Source organism: Engystomops pustulosus, chromosome 10, assembly GCF_040894005.1.
Source record: "Engystomops pustulosus chromosome 10, aEngPut4.maternal, whole genome shotgun sequence".
In the NCBI taxonomy this organism is placed as follows: Eukaryota; Metazoa; Chordata; class Amphibia; order Anura; family Leptodactylidae; genus Engystomops; species Engystomops pustulosus.
The window spans coordinates 85,174,433-85,192,638 of NC_092420.1; the positions used below are offsets into that span (position 1 = coordinate 85,174,433).

Below are 18,206 nucleotides of genomic sequence, written 5' to 3' on the forward strand. Positions count from 1 at the left end.
GCAGGTGAACTCCCGTGGACCTTGGCGCAGCAGCGACACCTGCTGGATATCTGGTGCATGACCTTAGTGAATCCCGGCAGACCCGAATCAGCGTCGGAGAACGCACCGCTGGTTCGCGATTGAACCGGGTAAGTAAATGTGCCCCATTGATTGGTGGATTACATTGTGAGCCCCATTGGGGACAGGGACTGATTTGGCAAGCTCTGTGCAGCGCTACGTAATCTGTGTGCGCTATATAGATAAAGGAATTATTATCTATCTATCTAACTAAATACAATATCTATATACAGAATCTATCCTAACTCTTTGAAACTCCTGTAATATCCATTCTCCTCCATGTGAGTATACTGCAAAACCTGCCTCAATAAAGTTAGCAAAAAAAACACCAAATCATTCCAAAGATATATGTCGGTGACGTCTCATGTTTCCCATATGCACCTGTCCCAGCTCTCCGCCCTCTTCCCTCCTTCTCCTCCTCTTCCTCATCTGTGCAATGTCCTATGAACCTGTCTGATCAGTGCAGACTCTTCCTCCTGTTACTCACCGCCCCATGTAGCAGAGCTCAGGTTGCACCCGTCATGTCACCTCCTGTACTCTATGGACTGGGTGTCCCTGATCTGTGGTCCTGGGTGCTCTGGCTCGGGCTCCTCTATGTGCTTGTAAAAGCCTCTAAACTCTACCTGACATGGAGGCAACTGGATAAAGCCCTGAGGCCCTTTGAAGGTCCTAAGCGTCACTGGCTGTATGGTAATGCCCACGAGGTAAAATATGTGTAATGTATAGGTTTCTACGCTATGTTACGTAAACTATAACTATAATCTAAAGATTTTTGTACTGTTTAAACAGCATTGCACTGCCATTACTGGTGCTCTATATTTGTATAGACTTTTAGCCTATCCTTTATTATTGTAGGTCCAGGTATATCCTAAAAGATAGAGTGAAGTAGCAGCTCAAGCATGTGCCCTGTCACTCCATTCATTCTCTATGCTACCACCGGAGATAACTGAGCGCTGTACTCTGCTATCTCTAGTCCCTTAGACAATGAATGTTCAACTGTCTTTATGAATAGGGGGAGGGGGGCCAACAGTAGGATCCCCATGATCTGTCTGGTATCCCATTTAATATTAATAATAATCCCTTTATTTATATAGATTTAGCAGGGTGGCACAGAGCTTGCCACATCAGTCCCTGTCCCCATGGGGCTCACAATCTAATCAACCTACTAGAATGTTTTGGAGTGTAGGAGGAAACTGGAGGACCCGGAGGAAACCCACGCAAACTCTTTGCATATGTTGACCTGGATGGGACTAGAACCCAGGACCCCAGGGCTGCAAAGCTATAGTGCTAACCGATGTGATAAACCTGATGCGTGTATGAGTTTCAAACACACTGGGGCTTATTTACTAAGGGTACGCAGACGCACTTTCGTCGGATTCTCTGATGTTTTCGAGTTTTGCACAGCTGTGACATGTATAAAACAGGTGTGTGCGCTGAGATTGTGGCGCACGCGATTGGATTGATGCGCAGCTGTGATGCTTTCATGTGGCGAAAATCGGGGGCTGTGGGTCCGTCGGACGATCCGACTGATTCGGACTGAGCGCGGTATTTAACTTTCAAATTGTGTCACCAGACAATGCACTTACATGCATGAGGAAGAAGAAGGTGAACTCCGGCGGACCTGAGCGGGGAAGCGACACATGCAGGATATCGGGCGCACAATCTTAGTGAATCAGGGCACAGTGCGTTATACACGGACAATGCACTTTCGGTGAACTCCTCCGGACAGGTAAGTAAATATCCCTATAGATAACACCATAAATACAATCTGCTCAGCTCCTCCTGCTCTATAACATGCTCCATGTAGATAGGACACTATGTACAGTACAATCTGCTCAGATCCTCCTGCTCTATAACATGCTGCCTGCAGATAGGACACTAAGTACAATCTGCTCAGATCCTCCTGCTCTATAACCTGCTGCCTGCAGATAGGACACTAAGTACAATCTGCTCAGATCCTCCTGCTCTATAACCTGCTGCCTGCAGATAGGACACTAAGTACAATCTGCTCAGATCCTCCTGCTCTATAACCTGCTGCCTGCAGATAGGACCCTAAGTACAATCTGCTCAGATCCTCCTGCTCTATAACATGCTGCCTGCAGATAGGACACTATGTACAATCTGCTCAGATCCTCCTGCTCTATAACATGCTGCCTGCGGATGGGACACTATGTACAATCTGCTCAGCTCCTCCTGCTCTATAACATGCTGCCTGCAGATAGGACACTATGTACAATCTGCTCAGATCCTCCTGCTCTATAACATGCTACTGTAGATAAATGTACAATATTTTCAAGGAGGTTTCTGGCAGATAAGTCATGTTCTTTTATCCTGAATCAAACTCTTGATGTATTCGTAGCTTGTATTATTTTATTTGATCTGTAGTTCAGTGGAAATGGGAAGTTCTTGGACACTATAGCTGGATATGCTGAGGAATATCCATACGCCTTTCCCATATGGCTGGGAAACCTGTTTGCATGGCTTATCATATGTCATCCGGAATATGCGAAGGCCGTCCTGTCCAGACAAGGTAAGAACATAAGTGGGGGAATCTAATGTATTTTATTACACATTTGTTTATTTATCATTTCTATTGTTAATGTTGTAAAGGGGATCTATCTAATAACATTTACTGAAGCCTCAACGTCCACCAATCATACTGACACAATACATCTCTAGTAGAAAATAAAGCAACTTTGAAAATAATTTTGATTAAAAAATGTTTTCTATTCCTACCTGAAACTCCTGTGCACGGCTATTGTACCGCTATGTGTGTCCATGGAAACGTTCTTACATTTACTATCCACTATCTCACTATAATCTCCCTTCTGCTAAGTCCCTCCTACTACTTTCATCACAAAAAGTTGCATATTTGCGCCCCATAATTGTGAATTTTACGTTAAAACTGTCTTACAAACAGTTCGGACTTACCGTAATTGTAATGCAAAATCTTCTCTTTGTACAGATCCAAAGGATAATCTTGGCTACTACTTTATTACTCCATGGATTGGTATGTAATTTGATTAAACTTTTTGTCACAGTGACAAACTGCCCCGACTGTACGGGGTTAAATGAAATTTACCATCAGGATTAAGGATTGTAAACCAAGCACACTGACACACTGGTGTGTGACCCCTCTGCCAGGATCCGTTGTTCTTTTAGCTACTCATTCCCTGGTTTTTGCAAAACAAGGCTTTTAAAATCATACAAATACACCCTGAGGGGCTCCAGGCTCCATAGGTGGTAATGCAACCTGGAGCCCCACTGGTCTATTTGCATATTAGTTTAAAGCATTTTTCTTAAAAACATGGCCATAGGAAGTTTAAAGAAGAGCAGATCTTGCCAGAGGGGGCACACACCAATATGTTAGTATGCTTGGTTTACAATCCTTCATCCTGATGGTAGATGTCTTTCAAGTTATTCAGTTCACTCAATCTTGCGCTCACCTTTCAGTCAGGACACAAGATGGACAGAAATCACACCCCAACCAGTCCCTACTCTCCAGTTATGAATATATGCTGCCACCACCTGTTCGATTAATACTGGGATGAATAGGCCCCACACTCTACATCCGCTCTTGTCTCTCAAGCAGTCACCGTGTTGCCCCGTTAGACATGCACGCTCAGCACACTAGAAGTCACACAGCTAACCACACTTTACATTACACAACATTAAAGTAAAATACAAAAAGTTCAGTGCTTAAAAAAAATGTTAAAAAGCAAAAAATTAAATGACACACAACAGAACAGTAAAAAGGAGAACAATAACAGAAACTTACAAATTAAAGTAAATCCTGATTTCCTTGGAGGTTGGCGAAATATGGAATATTTTCATTGTAAAGTTGCCTCCAGCATGTGAACATTTGTTTTCCATATATCACATTATTATATATGTTCTCTGTTTGGTTCAGATTGCATAACCTCCCATTGATTAATTAGTCAACAGTGTCTTTCATGATTAACCAAAGGGTTAAAGGGACAAGATTCTCATATATACTCAGGATAACAAAATATAGGCGGTCACCTACTTAAGAACACTCGACTTACATACGACCCCTAGTTACAAACGGACCTCTGGATATTGGTAATTTATTGTATCTAGTCCTAGGCTACAATGATCAGATGTAACAGTTATCACAGGCGTCTGTAATGAAGCTTTATTGTTAATCTTGATTCTTATGACAACCCAACATTTTTAAAATCCAATTGTCACAGAGACCAAAAAAGTTATGGCTGGGATTACAATGATAAAATATACAGTTCCGACTTACATACAAACTCAACTTAAGAACAAACCTACAGACCCTATCTTGTACGTAACCCGGGGACTGCCTGTAACACATTCTCTAATACTGTTATAAACAAATATACAGCATTTCACATATAATTCCAGGCTGCCTCTATCAGTCCTGGTGTGTACAATTTCGGTTGCCCCAGGATCCAATTGCAAATATTTTGATTTTTATAGTTAAGCAGGACAGATTATTCTCATGAATAGCTTCTCCTGTCTGCTCCATGCAGTGTAATCTCTGCCCCTCCCCACTGTATTACAAGACGAGTTCACACACACATGGACACTTCCTGCGGGGCAAGCAGTGTGCACAGACTTACTCTACAAGCTGTAGGCAAGATAAGATCTTTATCGCATGGGGGAGGAAGCATATAGCAGAGCTAACTGTGGGTGCAATAGGTGAGCTAGCAGAGCTGAAATAGTCATTGTGTGTTATATCTATCTCATGGATCTCATCATCTCTCATCTCTGATCTGTCTCATCTCTCTTTCTATGTGTCAGATACTAGTACAATGTTCAGAAGGTAAATAAAAGTGTAGATAAACCCTGGAGCCTGATGATCTAAGCACATTGTCAGCACACAGCATCTCATAGCACTAGAGAAATCATGAAGCGTTTGCTTAGAGAGTCCCCGCTCACACTCTGGAATCTTACAATGACCATCACTGAGTGATAGGGGCTAAAACAGCAATAAAACTGAGTAAAATTGTAAAGTAAAGGTTTAAAAATTATCTTTATTTTGTAACCCTTGCTAGGAGATTATCATTTGAGAATTTTCTTTCATGTACAAACCCCTATAATGAAGGGGAGAGTTAACGAATATTTAAAAAGCTGTTTGTCACTAAAGTCCTAATGGAGGAAGGGTAGGTGGAGTGGGGGGTGTCTATGTGTCTTTTGAACATAGCGAATATCAGTCTTCAGTTCAGAGTTTTTCAAGCTGTAAAAACTCCAGGATGTCTTAAAAGCTTCCTGGACCCTTCAAAAGACGATAGTTGCCCTTCAGTTTACCAGTTGTACACACTTTTGTTTAATATTCCATCACACTCTTCTTACATTAGACAAATCTGCAGATTATTGGTGATGATGTATTCAGGTTGACAGGATTCATGTAGATACTTTCACAGTCTGCTACTCGCTTGTATCTCCATCTATGACTAAAGAGTTTTCCTAGAGTTGGACCCTCCTCCACCTGTTGTTCATGGCCGATGATAAAGAAAGGCTAGCAATGTGCATTAATGGTAGTAATGATAATTATACTATAGACTTTGAGGGTAACAGGTACTTTGAGCATGCTGCATGAAATGAATTGCAGGCAGTCCCCGGGTTACGTACAAGATAGGGTCTGGAGGTTTGTTCTTAAAGGGAACCTGTCACCTGGAGACCCATTTTTAGCACTCCCCCAGTCCCCACAGAGCATAGTACATACACTGCCAAAGTGTTTTTGTATAAAAAAATAGGTTTTACAGAAAAAAAGATATGTCATATAGCACTTTTCAATACCATGTGGTGTGTGACTAGGCACTCGTCCCCTGGGAGTGGCTGTAAAGGAGCAGTTTCCCCCCTACCCTTGGGAAACTGCTTCTCCATGTGACCTTTTCAAATATATGAAAACACCCATCTCTTGGCTTAGCGACGCCCCCTGCGCCTCTACACCCAATCCCGAGTGATGGGTGTTTTCGTATATTTGAAAAGGTCACATGGAGAAGCAGTTTCCCAAGGGTAGGGGGGACTCTGTGGGGACTGGGGGAGTGCTAAAAATGGGTCTCCAGGTGACAGGTTCCCTTTAAGAACAAACCTCCAGACCCTATCTTGTACGTAACCCGGGGACTGCCTGCAATTCATTTCATGCAGCATGCTCAAAGTACCTGTTACCCTCAAAGTCTATAGTATAATTATCATTACTACCATAATTTCCTGAATCAACATCCCATCCCAAGTACGCATAAAAAGTGTTATTCATTCTTTCAAAAGGGTCTTCCAGGTCTATCCTTAGCTTGGACTCTGTATCAGCCATCACAACAACCTGTGGGGGGCGAGTTCCATCGTGTGACTGCTCTTACAGTAAAGAATCCCATCCATACATCTCTCCTCTAGGTTATTGTCATTGTTACAGGCCTAGGTGTGAGAAGATCATTAGAAAGATCTCTGTACTGTCCATTTATTGTTCCCTCTGTACCCATCTTTTTACCAAACTGAATAACTCTAAGATTGATAACTGGTCCTTGTACTCTTACATAGTTAACATGGTCGAAAAGAGATATACGTCTATCAAGCTCAACAAAGGAAAGAATGGGAAGGGATGTAAGGGAAACAATTCTATATTAAAACAAATCATCAAAGTTATTTAAATGTAACCCTTCTTGAAGCTCTCTGCTCTCCCTACTGTGACCAGCACCTGAGCTCAGCTATTCCTAGATTCATAGATCTTACAGTAAAGAAGCCCTGTCTACTCTGGTGATTAAATCTCATTTTCTCCAGATGGAGACAGTGCCCCCTTGTCTTTTGATTTAACCTGAAACAGCTTTCCACTTGTGTGGACCATTCATATATTTATATAAATTAATCATGTCCCCTCTTAGTCGTCTCTTTTCAAGATTAAATATATTCTTTTAATCTCTTCTCATAACGGAGACCCTCCTTATTCCTTATCATTTTTGTGGCTCTACTTTGAACCCTCTCCAGCTCCAGGGCATCCTTTTTATGGACCGGTGCCCAGAACTGGACAGTATATTCCAGGTGAGGCCAAACCAATGCCTTGTACAGCGGTAATATTACATCCTTATCCCGAGAGTCCGGACCACTGCTGATACATGACAAGATCCTACTGGCTTTAGAGGCAGCTGATTGACATTACATGCTGTTACTTAATCTATGATCTAGTAGTCAACCAGGTCTCGACAAGACACTTCCCTAGATTTACTTTCCCAAGGACATATGTTGCATGTGGATTATTAGTCCTTAAGTGCATAACCTTACATTTATCTACATTAACCCTGATTTGCCAAGTGGATGCCCAAACACTCAGTCACCCTGCAGCCTATCATAGACTGTATTACACTACACAGCTTGTATTAGTACTCCCATCTTCCATAGACTGTATCACACTACAGAGCTTGACGTCACCTGCAAAAATAGACACCATTTATTCCAACCTCTATAACACTAAACAAGTTACATAATAGTGGTCCCAGCACAGAACTTTGGGGTACTCTAATCCATTTTCTTGTGTGAATCCACATAAAATTTTTACAATTTAGGGAAGGGGCTCCTGGTGTTATCAGGAGAGAAGTGGTTTTGTCACCGCCGTCTACTGACTCCAGGTTTCCATTACGATGTCCTGAAGCCTTATGTCACACTGATGTCCGACTGTGTCACCATCATGCTGGTAATTCTATACATAGTATTTCATAGTATTCCTTTATGAGTGTCATTTCTATTGATCTTCTCAACATTTAGGACAAATGGGAACGTCTTATCCCAGATGAGAACCCAGTGGAGCTCTTCCATCATGTCAGCCTCATGACCCTGGACACCATCATGAAATGTGCCTTCAGCTACCAAAGTAACTGCCAGATGGACAGGTAAGGGGACACATCCACTGGGAATGACTCCTGCAGGTATTGACTGAGCAGCATAAGATGTATATGACTATAATATGAAGCAACACCCCTGGAAACTTCAGTGATTAAATTCTCTATGGTAATGGTGCAACGTTTCAGTCCTCCATGGAGCTATTTTCATCCTTGAAGAATCTGAAACATTGCACCATGGCTGAATAAAATCCATGTTGTTTCCAGGAGTGCGACTTCTCTGTTTCTACTTGACGTTCTACACATGGGAGTTGGGTATAGCCGAGGTCTGCACCCTAATTGTGCTTGGATCCCTGATACTCATTGATATTTTTTGATTATAATAAGATATATCCAATTGGCTTCCTAGCCCTTGGCCTACAGCAGTCGTATGGATAAGATTGTATCCAGTCTAGATAATTCCAGGTCTATCCTGAGCTTGGACATATTAGTAGTAGCTGTGCTACTTAACTTTTGAAACCTTTTAGACCTTAACTTTTTGAGTAGCTAAGAAGTGGCCTTTATATTTGTGGAAAGCTACTTCGATCTCAAGGGGCATTGCCTGGTTTATATGATTTATTAGGCAACAGAAATTTAGTTATTCATATTCTCGTACAAAAAAATTAAGAACTCCTTCAAATATTGACCACAGGCGAATAGTTTATGGTCACCGATGAACTGACCGTTTTAGGTATAATCAACCCTTATCCCAATTAGGGCAAACCTTTAGAGAATACTCTGTTATCTAAGTGGACACTCATACTCATTCTCTATCCTCACAGTGAGAGTGCTTACATCAAGGCTGTTTTTGATCTCTCCTATCTGGCGGACTACAGATTTTGCTGTCTCCCCTACCATAATGATCTGATATTTCACCTGAGCCCTCATGGATACCGTTTTCGAAGAGCATTGAGGATAGCACATGAGCACACGGGTGAGGCTGATGTCCTCTGGTATTATGGATACAAATAATACATAATGCTACACTATGTGATGTTACCAATGAATAAAGACCAGAGTCTATGAGGTACAAGATTTTAGGAAGTGCATGAGCACACGGGTGAGGCTGATGTCTTCTGATATGATAAAATTACTATTGTGGAGTAAATTATAATAACGTTGATTATTAAAATCGGAGTCATAGTTTTTAGGATGTTTTACCGTCATTTTATTCATATCTACATCACTCAGATAAAGTAATTCAAGAGAGGAAACAATCCCTACAGGATGAGATGGAGCTGGAGAAGATCCAGAAGAAGAGGCACCTGGACTTCCTTGATATCCTCCTCTGTGCTAAGGTGGGTTATGGTGGCATTAATAGCTTCTCTTTACATAATATTAAAGCAAACTTAAAGAAAAGGTTTGTAGCCATCAGACTAGCTACATGTTGAGTGTCCAGGAATCCAAGGCCTGAATGGGCCCAAGGTCCGATGGAGCAAATGGTGAAGTCCAGGATCAGCATGGCCTAATCAAATATATTTTATTAACCCAAGTCAATTGTATCATGACCATTGTGGTTAGTAGGGAGTCCATTGTCTTGTCTAGATCACTCTTTGTCCATACCTAAAGAAATGGTCTTCATTTTAGAATAAAAATAATGTTGGACAATGAGCAGCCGTGCCATGTTCTTGCATTCATAGGATGAGAATGGTCAGGGTCTGTCTGATGAAGACCTCCGGGCTGAGGTGGACACCTTTATGTTTGAGGGACATGACACAACGGCCAGCGGCATCTCCTGGATATTTTATTGCTTGGCCAAAAACCCGGAGCACCAGGAGAAATGCCGGGAGGAGATCAGAGAAGTTCTGGAAGGGAGAAACATAGTAGAATGGTAAGAACATAGTGGGCCACATTTACTTACCTGTCCTGTCGCAATCCCCGAAAGTGCGTTGTCCGACCGGAATGCACTGTGCCGCGATTCACAAGGATTGTGCGCCCGATATCCTGCATGTGTCGCTTCCCCGCTCAGGTCCGCCAGAGTTCACCTTCTTCTTCCTGGTGCATGTAAGTGATTGATCTTGCGTCACAATTTGAAAGTTAAACCCCGCGCTCAGTCTGGATGGTCGGACAGCCCGTCCCCACACTTCTGTTGCATGAAAGCCGGTGCAGCCGTGCCAAAATCTGATCGTGTGCGACACAATCCCCAGTTAAATACCTGTCACAGCGGTGCCAAATCCTGAAAATATTGAAAATCTGAGGAAAGTGTGATCCTTGGTAAATAAGCCGCAGTATGACATGCTTAACCTTCATGATATTTTTAGACTAGACACACATTGATAGTCTATTATATCCTACAAATACCGATCAACTTCATAATCTGGATGGATGTCTCAGAGTTTTTATAGTGTGGAGGTTTTATGGAATAGTCAATGTTTTTGGCTTTTATGTGTCAGGGAGGACCTGGGAAAGGTGCCATACACCACCATGTGCATTAAGGAGAGCATGCGCCTCTTCCCGCCTGTACCAGGAGTGGCTCGGGAACTTAAGGAACCAATCACGTTCTTTGATGGGCGGAGGCTTCCCAAAGGTCGGTCATTTTACCGAATATCAGTTCAGATATCATTTCTATTATCAGGATTTACCAATGTGTTGGAGGATGTGGACAATCTTTCTTCTTTCTATACAGGGGTGGACGTTTTTATTAGTATCTACGCTATAAACCGCTGCTCCAGTATCTGGGAAAATCCAGGAGTAAGTAACTTCAAAATCTCAAAGTTTTGGAGAATAATAATTGGATCTCATTCCTAGGGATGCACAATTTGGTGAATTTACACTGCCCCCCAGTGGCCCAGATGGTATGAAAATACCCCAAAACAAAGTATGAGTGATCCAAATCTCTATTTTATTTTCATGGCAGGAATATTAATGTATATTATATTATACTACGGTATCATTTTATGAAAGGGTAAATCTAGGCTGCAGGAGGATGAGCAGCTGAAATGTTGTAGTTACCATCATAAAGGCTGATATTAACATTCTATCTTATTTCTCTTTAGGTTTTCGACCCTCTGAGGTTTTCTCCGGAAAATACATCTAATAGGCACCCCCACGCCTTCCTGCCCTTCTCTGCAGGGGGAAGGTAAATCCTTGTCTATTAATTACTTCTATTAATGTTAATACTAAATTTGAATCCAGGTAGGAAAGGGCACAAATGTCTCCTAGCTGCTCTTCACCACCTTCATCAGACAACATGTTATAGAGCAAGAGGGGCTGAGCAGATTGTACATGGTGTCCTATCTGCAGGCAGAATCTTACAGGAGGATCTCAGCAGAATTTACTTAGTACATTGTGTACATTGGATACTATCTGCAGGCAGAATGTTATAGAGCAGGGGGAGCTCAGCAGAATTTATTTAGGACACCATGCACATTAGATACTAAGTAAATTCTGCTGAGCTCCCCCTGCTCTATAACATTCTGCTTGCAGATAGGACACCATGTACATTGGATACTATCTGCAAGCAGAATGTTATAGAGCACGAGGAGCTCAGAATAATTTACTTAGGACACCATGTACATTGAATACTATGTGCAAGAAGAATGTTATAGAGCAGGAGGAGCTTACCAGATTTTCAACACTGTTCTATATGTACCGTTTAATCAGCTTCAATTCCTGCTCTATAACATGATTTCTAGAAATCATCAATATAGTTGATCTGCTTTAAAGCAGGATAAAAGTTCAGGAACTTATGTTCTTCTGCATGTAGAGTAGAACTTTCCGTGGCGGGGCTCATGCACATATAGAATACTACAATGTACATAATGATAACACATCTATTCCGATTAGTTGTGTCACTGTTGGTGCATTGTACGGGCTCCTCTGCTGAACATGAGGATAAAATATTGGTGATATCTATTAGTCATTTTGGAGTAGATGAGATATTTCACAGTGTCATTGCCTCTTTTTGCAGGAACTGCATTGGTCAGAACTTTGCGATGAATGAAATGAAAGTTGCGGTGGCTCTGACGTTACAGAGATACGAGTTACACACGGTCCCGGGGAAGGAGCCATTGATACTGTTTCAGATAGTTCTACGCTCCATGAATGGGATTCACCTCCATCTAAAGAGAATAGACTGCGCCAAGAAGAGGAAAGTCTGAAAATGGAGCAGCTTAAACTCTACCGATATACCGTATATTTTGTAACTCTGTAATATATTTTGTAAAATCTAAATATTTATTTTTAAAAAAATAATTTTTTCAAATTTTGTTCCTTGAGAATCTGAAACATTGCACCAAGACTGAATAACATCAATAAAGTTTCCAGGATTGCGGCTTCTCTTTTTCTGCACAACTTTATAGACCTGGGAGTTGGGTATAACATGAGGTCTGCACCCTAATTGTGAATGAGATCCCTGATACTTATTGTTGTCAGGCTTAGAGGTTGTGGATCCTCTGAACCACTGCGGACGATGGCACAAGCCACTACCTGGGACCGGAGTCTAAGTGGCACCCGGTTTTCACCAGAGCCCGCCGCAAAGCGGGTTGGACTTGCTGCGGCGTGGTACCACCAGGTCGTTCCACAGGCGTGACTTGTCCGCAGTGGCAGCCAAGGTCGAGGTACAGAATCGGCAGGCAATCTCGTAGTCGGGGTCAGGCAGGAGGTCAGGAAGGGCAGCACAGGTTCGTAGTCAGAGTCGTAGCAACAGGTCAGGACAGGCGGCAAAGGAGCGTAGTCAGAAACAGAACCGGGGTCACAACGGGAAATCTCAAGAACAGCACAAGGCATCAAATACAGCTTTCTCTAGGGCGCAAGGCACAAAGATCCGGCAAGGGTAACAGGAAGAGGCAGGGTTAAATAGTTTAAAGGGAAAGGACCAGCGCCAATTAGTGGCGCGCTGGCCCTTTAAATTTGCAGAACTTGCCCCGCGCGCGCCCTAGCTGTCGGGGACGCGCGCGCACAGCCGAAGGGGACGGAGCAGCCTCAGACGGAGCCGATGCCAGCGGGGCAGGAGCCGGGACCCGTAAGTAGCGCTGGCGGCGCGCTGGCGGGGGACCGACAGCACGGGTGAGCCCGTGATCCGCGGCGGGGATCGCGGGACCACCCGTGACAGTACCCCCCCCCTTCGGCCTCCCCCTTTTTCTGGGCTGGAGGAATCTCTGCAGGAGGTCCTGGTCCAGGATATTGTCCTCGGGCTCCCAGGATCTCTCCTCCAGCCCGAACCCCTTCCAGTCAACCAAGAAGAACCGCTTACCCCTTATAGTCTTGGCATCAAGGATCTCCTTTACCTCATAAATGTCAGAAGAGTCGGCCACCGGAGCAGGAGGAGACAGCTGTCGGGAAAAGCGGTTCAAGATGACAGGCTTGAGCAGAGAGACATGGAAGGAGTTCGGGATGCGCATGGTGGGAGGAAGGCGCAGCTTATATGAGACTGGATTGATGCGATGCATCACCTCGAAGGGACCCAGGAAACGAGGACCGAGCTTGTAGCCAGGAATTTTAAGCCGGACGTATTTGGAGGACAGCCAAACCTTGTCACCAGGAGAGAAGAAGGGGGGAGGCCTGTGTCTCTTATCGGCTTGAATTTTTGTTTGAGTTGAAGCCTGTAACAAGGAAAGGCGGGTCTGCTCCCAGATGGTTTTTAAGTCCTGTACCAACTCCTCAACAGCAGGAACATCAGAAGCCACGGGTAGAGGTAGAGGCGGGCGAGGATGGAGTCCATAGTTGATAAAAAATGGAGCAGAGCCCGCTGATGCAGAGTCCAAGGAGTTATAGGAGAACTCCGCCCAAGGCAACAGTTGGGACCAATCGTCCTGACGGGCAGAAACAAAGTGGCGTAGATAGCATCCCAAAGTCTGGTTAACTCTCTCCACCTGCCCGTTCGACTGGGGATGATAAGCGGAAGAGAAGTCCAACTTTACCTGTAGTTGGTTACAGAGAGAACGCCAAAATTTTGAGACAAACTGTACTCCACGGTCAGAGACTATATGTCGTGGAAGTCCATGGAGTCGGAAGATGTGGTGAAAGAACTGGTCGGCAAGACATGGAGCAGCTGGCAAACCTGGCAGAGGAATAAAATGGGCCATCTTAGAGAACCGGTCAATCACCACCCAGATGGCGGTATTGCCTGAAGAAGAAGGTAGATCCGTGATGAAATCCATAGCAATATGAGTCCATGGACAGCTGGGTATCGGCAACGGCAGAAGAAGACCAGCAGGCTTAAGACGTGAAGGCTTATTCCGGGCACAGGAAGTACAGGCACCCACAAAATCCCGGACATCCCTGGCCAGGTCTGGCCACCAGTAGAATCGGGTGATGAGGGCGATAGAACGCTGCACCCCAGGATGCCCAGCCACACGAGAGCAATGTCCCCAAGACAGAATTCTCCTCCGTAGCGCAGGTCGTACGTATGTCTTGCCAGGAGGTAAGAGACGAAGATCCACTGGCGCGGCCAGTACAAGTCGGTCAGGAGAGATAACATGGCGAGGAACCGGTTCTTCCCCAATGACATCCGAAGCACGAGAAAGGGCGTCTGCCTTGATGTTCTTCTCGGCCGGACGAAAATGAATGAGAAAATCGAACCGGGCGAAGAGGAGTGACCAACGAGCTTGGCGTGGGTTGAGTCGCTGAGCGGTCTGGAGATAGAGGAGGTTTTTGTGGTCTGTATAGATGCTGACCGGAAACCGAGCTCCCTCCAGGAGATAACGCCACTCTTCTAGGGCAAGCTTGATCGCCAATAATTCTCGATCTCCTATCCCGTAATTCCTCTCTGCGGAGGAAAAAGACTTGGAGAAGAATCCACAGGTGACTGTGCGGCCTTTGGGACCCTTCTGCGTAAGTACTGCTCCGGCCCCTACTGAGGAGGCATCCACTTCCAGATGAAAAGGCTTTTCAGTGTCGGGACGCACCAGGACTGGAGCCGAGGCAAACAAAGATTTTAAGTTCTTAAAGGCCTCCTCAGCTGCCGAAGGCCAGAGTCGGGGATTGGAACCCTTCTTGGTAAGCGCCACAATTGGAGACACCAGCGAGGAAAAACGTGGGATGAACTGACGGTAATAATTCGCAAAGCCCAGAAATCGCTGTATAGCGCGCAGTCCCACTGGGCGAGGCCACTGAAGAACCGCCGACAGCTTGGCAGGATCCATACGAAGGCCTTTGTCCGAGATGACATAGCCGAGAAATGGAATACTCTGCTGATGGAACAGACACTTCTCGAGCTTGGCATAGAGACGATTGGTCCTTAATCGACTGAGTACTTGCCGTACTTGGTGGGTCTCAAGGTCTCAAGGTCCGGAGAAAACACGAGGATATCGTCCAGATAGACCACCACACAGACATAAAGCAAGTCTCTAAAGATGTCATTCACGAACTCCTGAAAGACGGCTGGTGCATTACAGAGTCCGAACGGCATCACCAGATATTCAAAGTGTCCATCACGGGTATTAAAGGCGGTCTTCCATTCATCCCCTTGGCGGATACGAATGAGGTTGTAAGCCCCACGAAGATCCAATTTGGAGAAGATCTTGGCTCCACGAAGGCGGTCAAACAACTCAGTGACCAATGGCAACGGATAACGGTTCTTAACCGTGATTTTGTTAAGACCGCGGTAGTCTATGCATGGTCGGAGTGACCCGTCCTTTTTGGTCACAAAGAAAAAACCTGCACCAGCCGGAGAGGAAGACTTCCGAATAAATCCCCTCTGCAGATTTTCTTGGATATAGTCCGACATGGCTGTGGTTTCTGGTACAGAAAGCGGATACACACGACCCCGTGGGGGGGAAGTGCCCGGCAACAGATCCACAGGACATTCGTAGGGACGGTGAGGTGGCAACGTCTCAGCTTGCTTCTTTGAGAAGACATCACGAAAGTCCTTATAACATGCCGGAAGACCCTCCAGGGCCTTAAGGGACACAGAAGAAGCCAGAACAGGCACAGGACGAGGCAAATCCACACAGCGAGATTGGCAGTCGGGTCCCCACCGAAGGATCTCCCCCGTCTTCCAGTCAAGAACGGGTGCGTGGAACTGCAACCAAGGTAGACCCAACAGGATGGAGGACGTGGAACGTGGAAGCACATAAAAGGACAGGTTCTCCTTGTGCAGCACACCGACTTGCACGGACAGTGGCTTGGTGCGGTAGTGGACCGGGTCAGAAAGGATTTGTCCACTGACGGAGGAGATGACCAACGGCCTTTCAAGACGGACCACAGGAAGGTGATACCGGGAGACCAAGGCGGCATCCACGAAGTTCCCCGCGGAGCCTGAGACCAAGAAGGCAGAGACCTGAATCTGGGTGCCAGTGCCCACGCTGAGAAGCACCGGTATCATCAAACGTGGAGAAGCTTTGCTCACACCTAGGGACGCTTCTCCCAAGAACCCTAGGTGCTGGCGTTTCCCGAAGGTTGGGGACGGATAGGGCAAGACCCCAGGAAGTGTCCAGGACTGGCAGCAAATGTGCTGCTCCACAACACAATATTTACATTTTTTTTTTTTTTTTTGTAATCTATTTTTTTCATATGTCTGAAAATTGAAAGGTGGGGGTTTGTTGCCTCCATAGATTACAATGTAGTCCTTCTATAGTACATTCACCTCTCACTGCCCTTCCCATTTTCATCAAGGAAACAAAATTTAAGAATACTCACCTTTTCCTGCTCCTCCACAGACAGCGGAATAGCATTCAAAATCTGGGAGTGTCCCACTTAACAATGTATGCCTCGTACACATATGAGAAAAGTCAGTGAAGTACAGTAGAACCAACCATCTATCCTTAAGGGAATCTGTCAGCAGGTTTGACCATACAAAGCTGCAAACAGTGTTAGGTATTGGCCCTGGAGAGCTGTGTTACTTTACCTTTATGTATGTTGTTAGTAGTAGTAGTAACAGGACTGTGAGAAGTGAAGTTAGAATCCAACTCTGAAGCTTTTACAATGGCTCTGGGCAGGTCTTTCAGCCTGAAGAGCTTTCTGCTTCCTGCACCACGCTGCTCCACATCCCCTCCCCTCTGCTAGGAGTAGGAGATATATCCTTTTGGTTGGATATATCGACAGCCCCTCCCCTCTGCTCTTAATGAATGCTATAACTATTCATCGGAAAGAGCAGAAAGCTCTTCAGGCTGCCCAGAGCACTTGCAGGGATTTTAGAACATTTGCAACTCCAACAGCCGTGGTGTCATTTGTACCATGGTCTTAAAATAACACAAGTACAATTTATCAGGGGGCCTGCATTTTTTTTTATCAGTGGGCCCCTCCAGTACCTTTGGGCTCCGACACTAGCCTGGATATGACGGGTGCTGGCGCCAGCCCTGTGTAAATGTATATGTGCCTGTATAAGAATATAGTGGGGAATATATATATATATATATATATATATATATATATATATATAAAATTTCCCACTACATATGTGGAAGTCATAGCTGTATATAGTTATGTAACATTGTTAACAATGGGATTGTCCAGAAATAAACAAAAGAAAATTATATAAGTCTGTAAACCTCTGCACAGTCCATCACTGCCAGGTCTCTGGCGGAGGCGCTGTCCTGCTACTGCCTGAAACTACTGCTGTAGCAGACGACTGTGGTCTGATGGATTGTGCAGAGGTCTATTACTTTTACAGCCCCCCCCCCAGTCACATTTAAAAAAATATATATATTCGACAAGCCCTGTAAAGGGGTCACTCACCCGTCCCCTGTCCCATCGCTCTATCAGATGCTGGGGCATTGTGATAGGGGACAAGCTGTCTGAGCTGTTTGATTATAGGGGCACAGCATGGAGAGACCGTGGTGCAGGACACCGGGTGGGACCGTGGAGATAAATTCATGTTTTGTTTTTTGTTTTTTTTTGCTGCCTCCCCCCTCAGCGTCACCGATATTTTTATCTCTCTCGGACAACCCCTTTAATGCAGTCAATATTATTTCTGTGTCTGTGGGAGGGGCACTTATTTGAGAATCAACCCTGTTGTACTAGTGACCTAAAAACTGCCCTTGTAGGTCCAATGTTAACTCCACCTAAGGGTCCTCCAGACCAAAAATTTGTCCTGATCCAGTGATCTCCCTCCTGCCCTGACCCTATACATAACATTATCCTTTCCAAACCAGAGAGCCCCAGAGAGTTGCATTACATACGGGTAGATATTTTTAGCGCACTCACATAATTGCTGGTCCATTGTGCTTTATCCGTATCAGATACTACTGTAAACATGGAGTAGATGCAACAGGGGCAGCAGCTAATTTAACGAAGAAAAAACACAACCAAAAATTGTTGTCCACACGTTGTGCGTCAGTGACCTCTAATGTTTCCTGACCGTGTGCCTGTCACAGCCTTCTTCTTCTGTCTTCCCTCCTTCTCCTCCTC

At 44.7% G+C, this 18,206-nt stretch overlaps 1 protein-coding gene across 1 annotated transcript; it reads left to right on the forward strand.

Moving 5' to 3' along the window:
* The first annotated feature begins 269 nt into the window (after window positions 1-269).
* LOC140104759 (cytochrome P450 4A4-like) lies at window positions 270-12,154 on the forward strand. Its single transcript, XM_072128430.1, has 12 exons — window positions 270-761; window positions 2,443-2,587; window positions 3,023-3,067; window positions 7,605-7,732; window positions 7,804-7,928; window positions 8,699-8,850; window positions 9,108-9,214; window positions 9,557-9,747; window positions 10,310-10,443; window positions 10,543-10,607; window positions 10,913-10,995; window positions 11,827-12,154. Exons 1-12 carry the CDS (start codon window positions 501-503, stop codon window positions 12,014-12,016), a joined length of 1,626 nt encoding a protein of 541 aa, XP_071984531.1. The 5' UTR covers window positions 270-500; the 3' UTR covers window positions 12,017-12,154.
* The last annotated feature ends 6,052 nt before the right edge of the window (window positions 12,155-18,206 follow it).

Excerpts from the sequence above, each read along its gene's own strand:
- LOC140104759 (XM_072128430.1), top strand. The coding sequence starts at position 501 with ATGAACCTGTCTGATCAGTGCAGACTCTTCCTCCTGTTACTCACCGCC. Across the intron at positions 9,748-10,309 it reads GGGAGAAACATAGTAGAATG|GGAGGACCTGGGAAAGGTGC; the intron begins GTAAGAACATAG and ends TTTATGTGTCAG. Across the intron at positions 10,444-10,542 it reads TGGGCGGAGGCTTCCCAAAG|GGGTGGACGTTTTTATTAGT; the intron begins GTCGGTCATTTT and ends CTTTCTATACAG.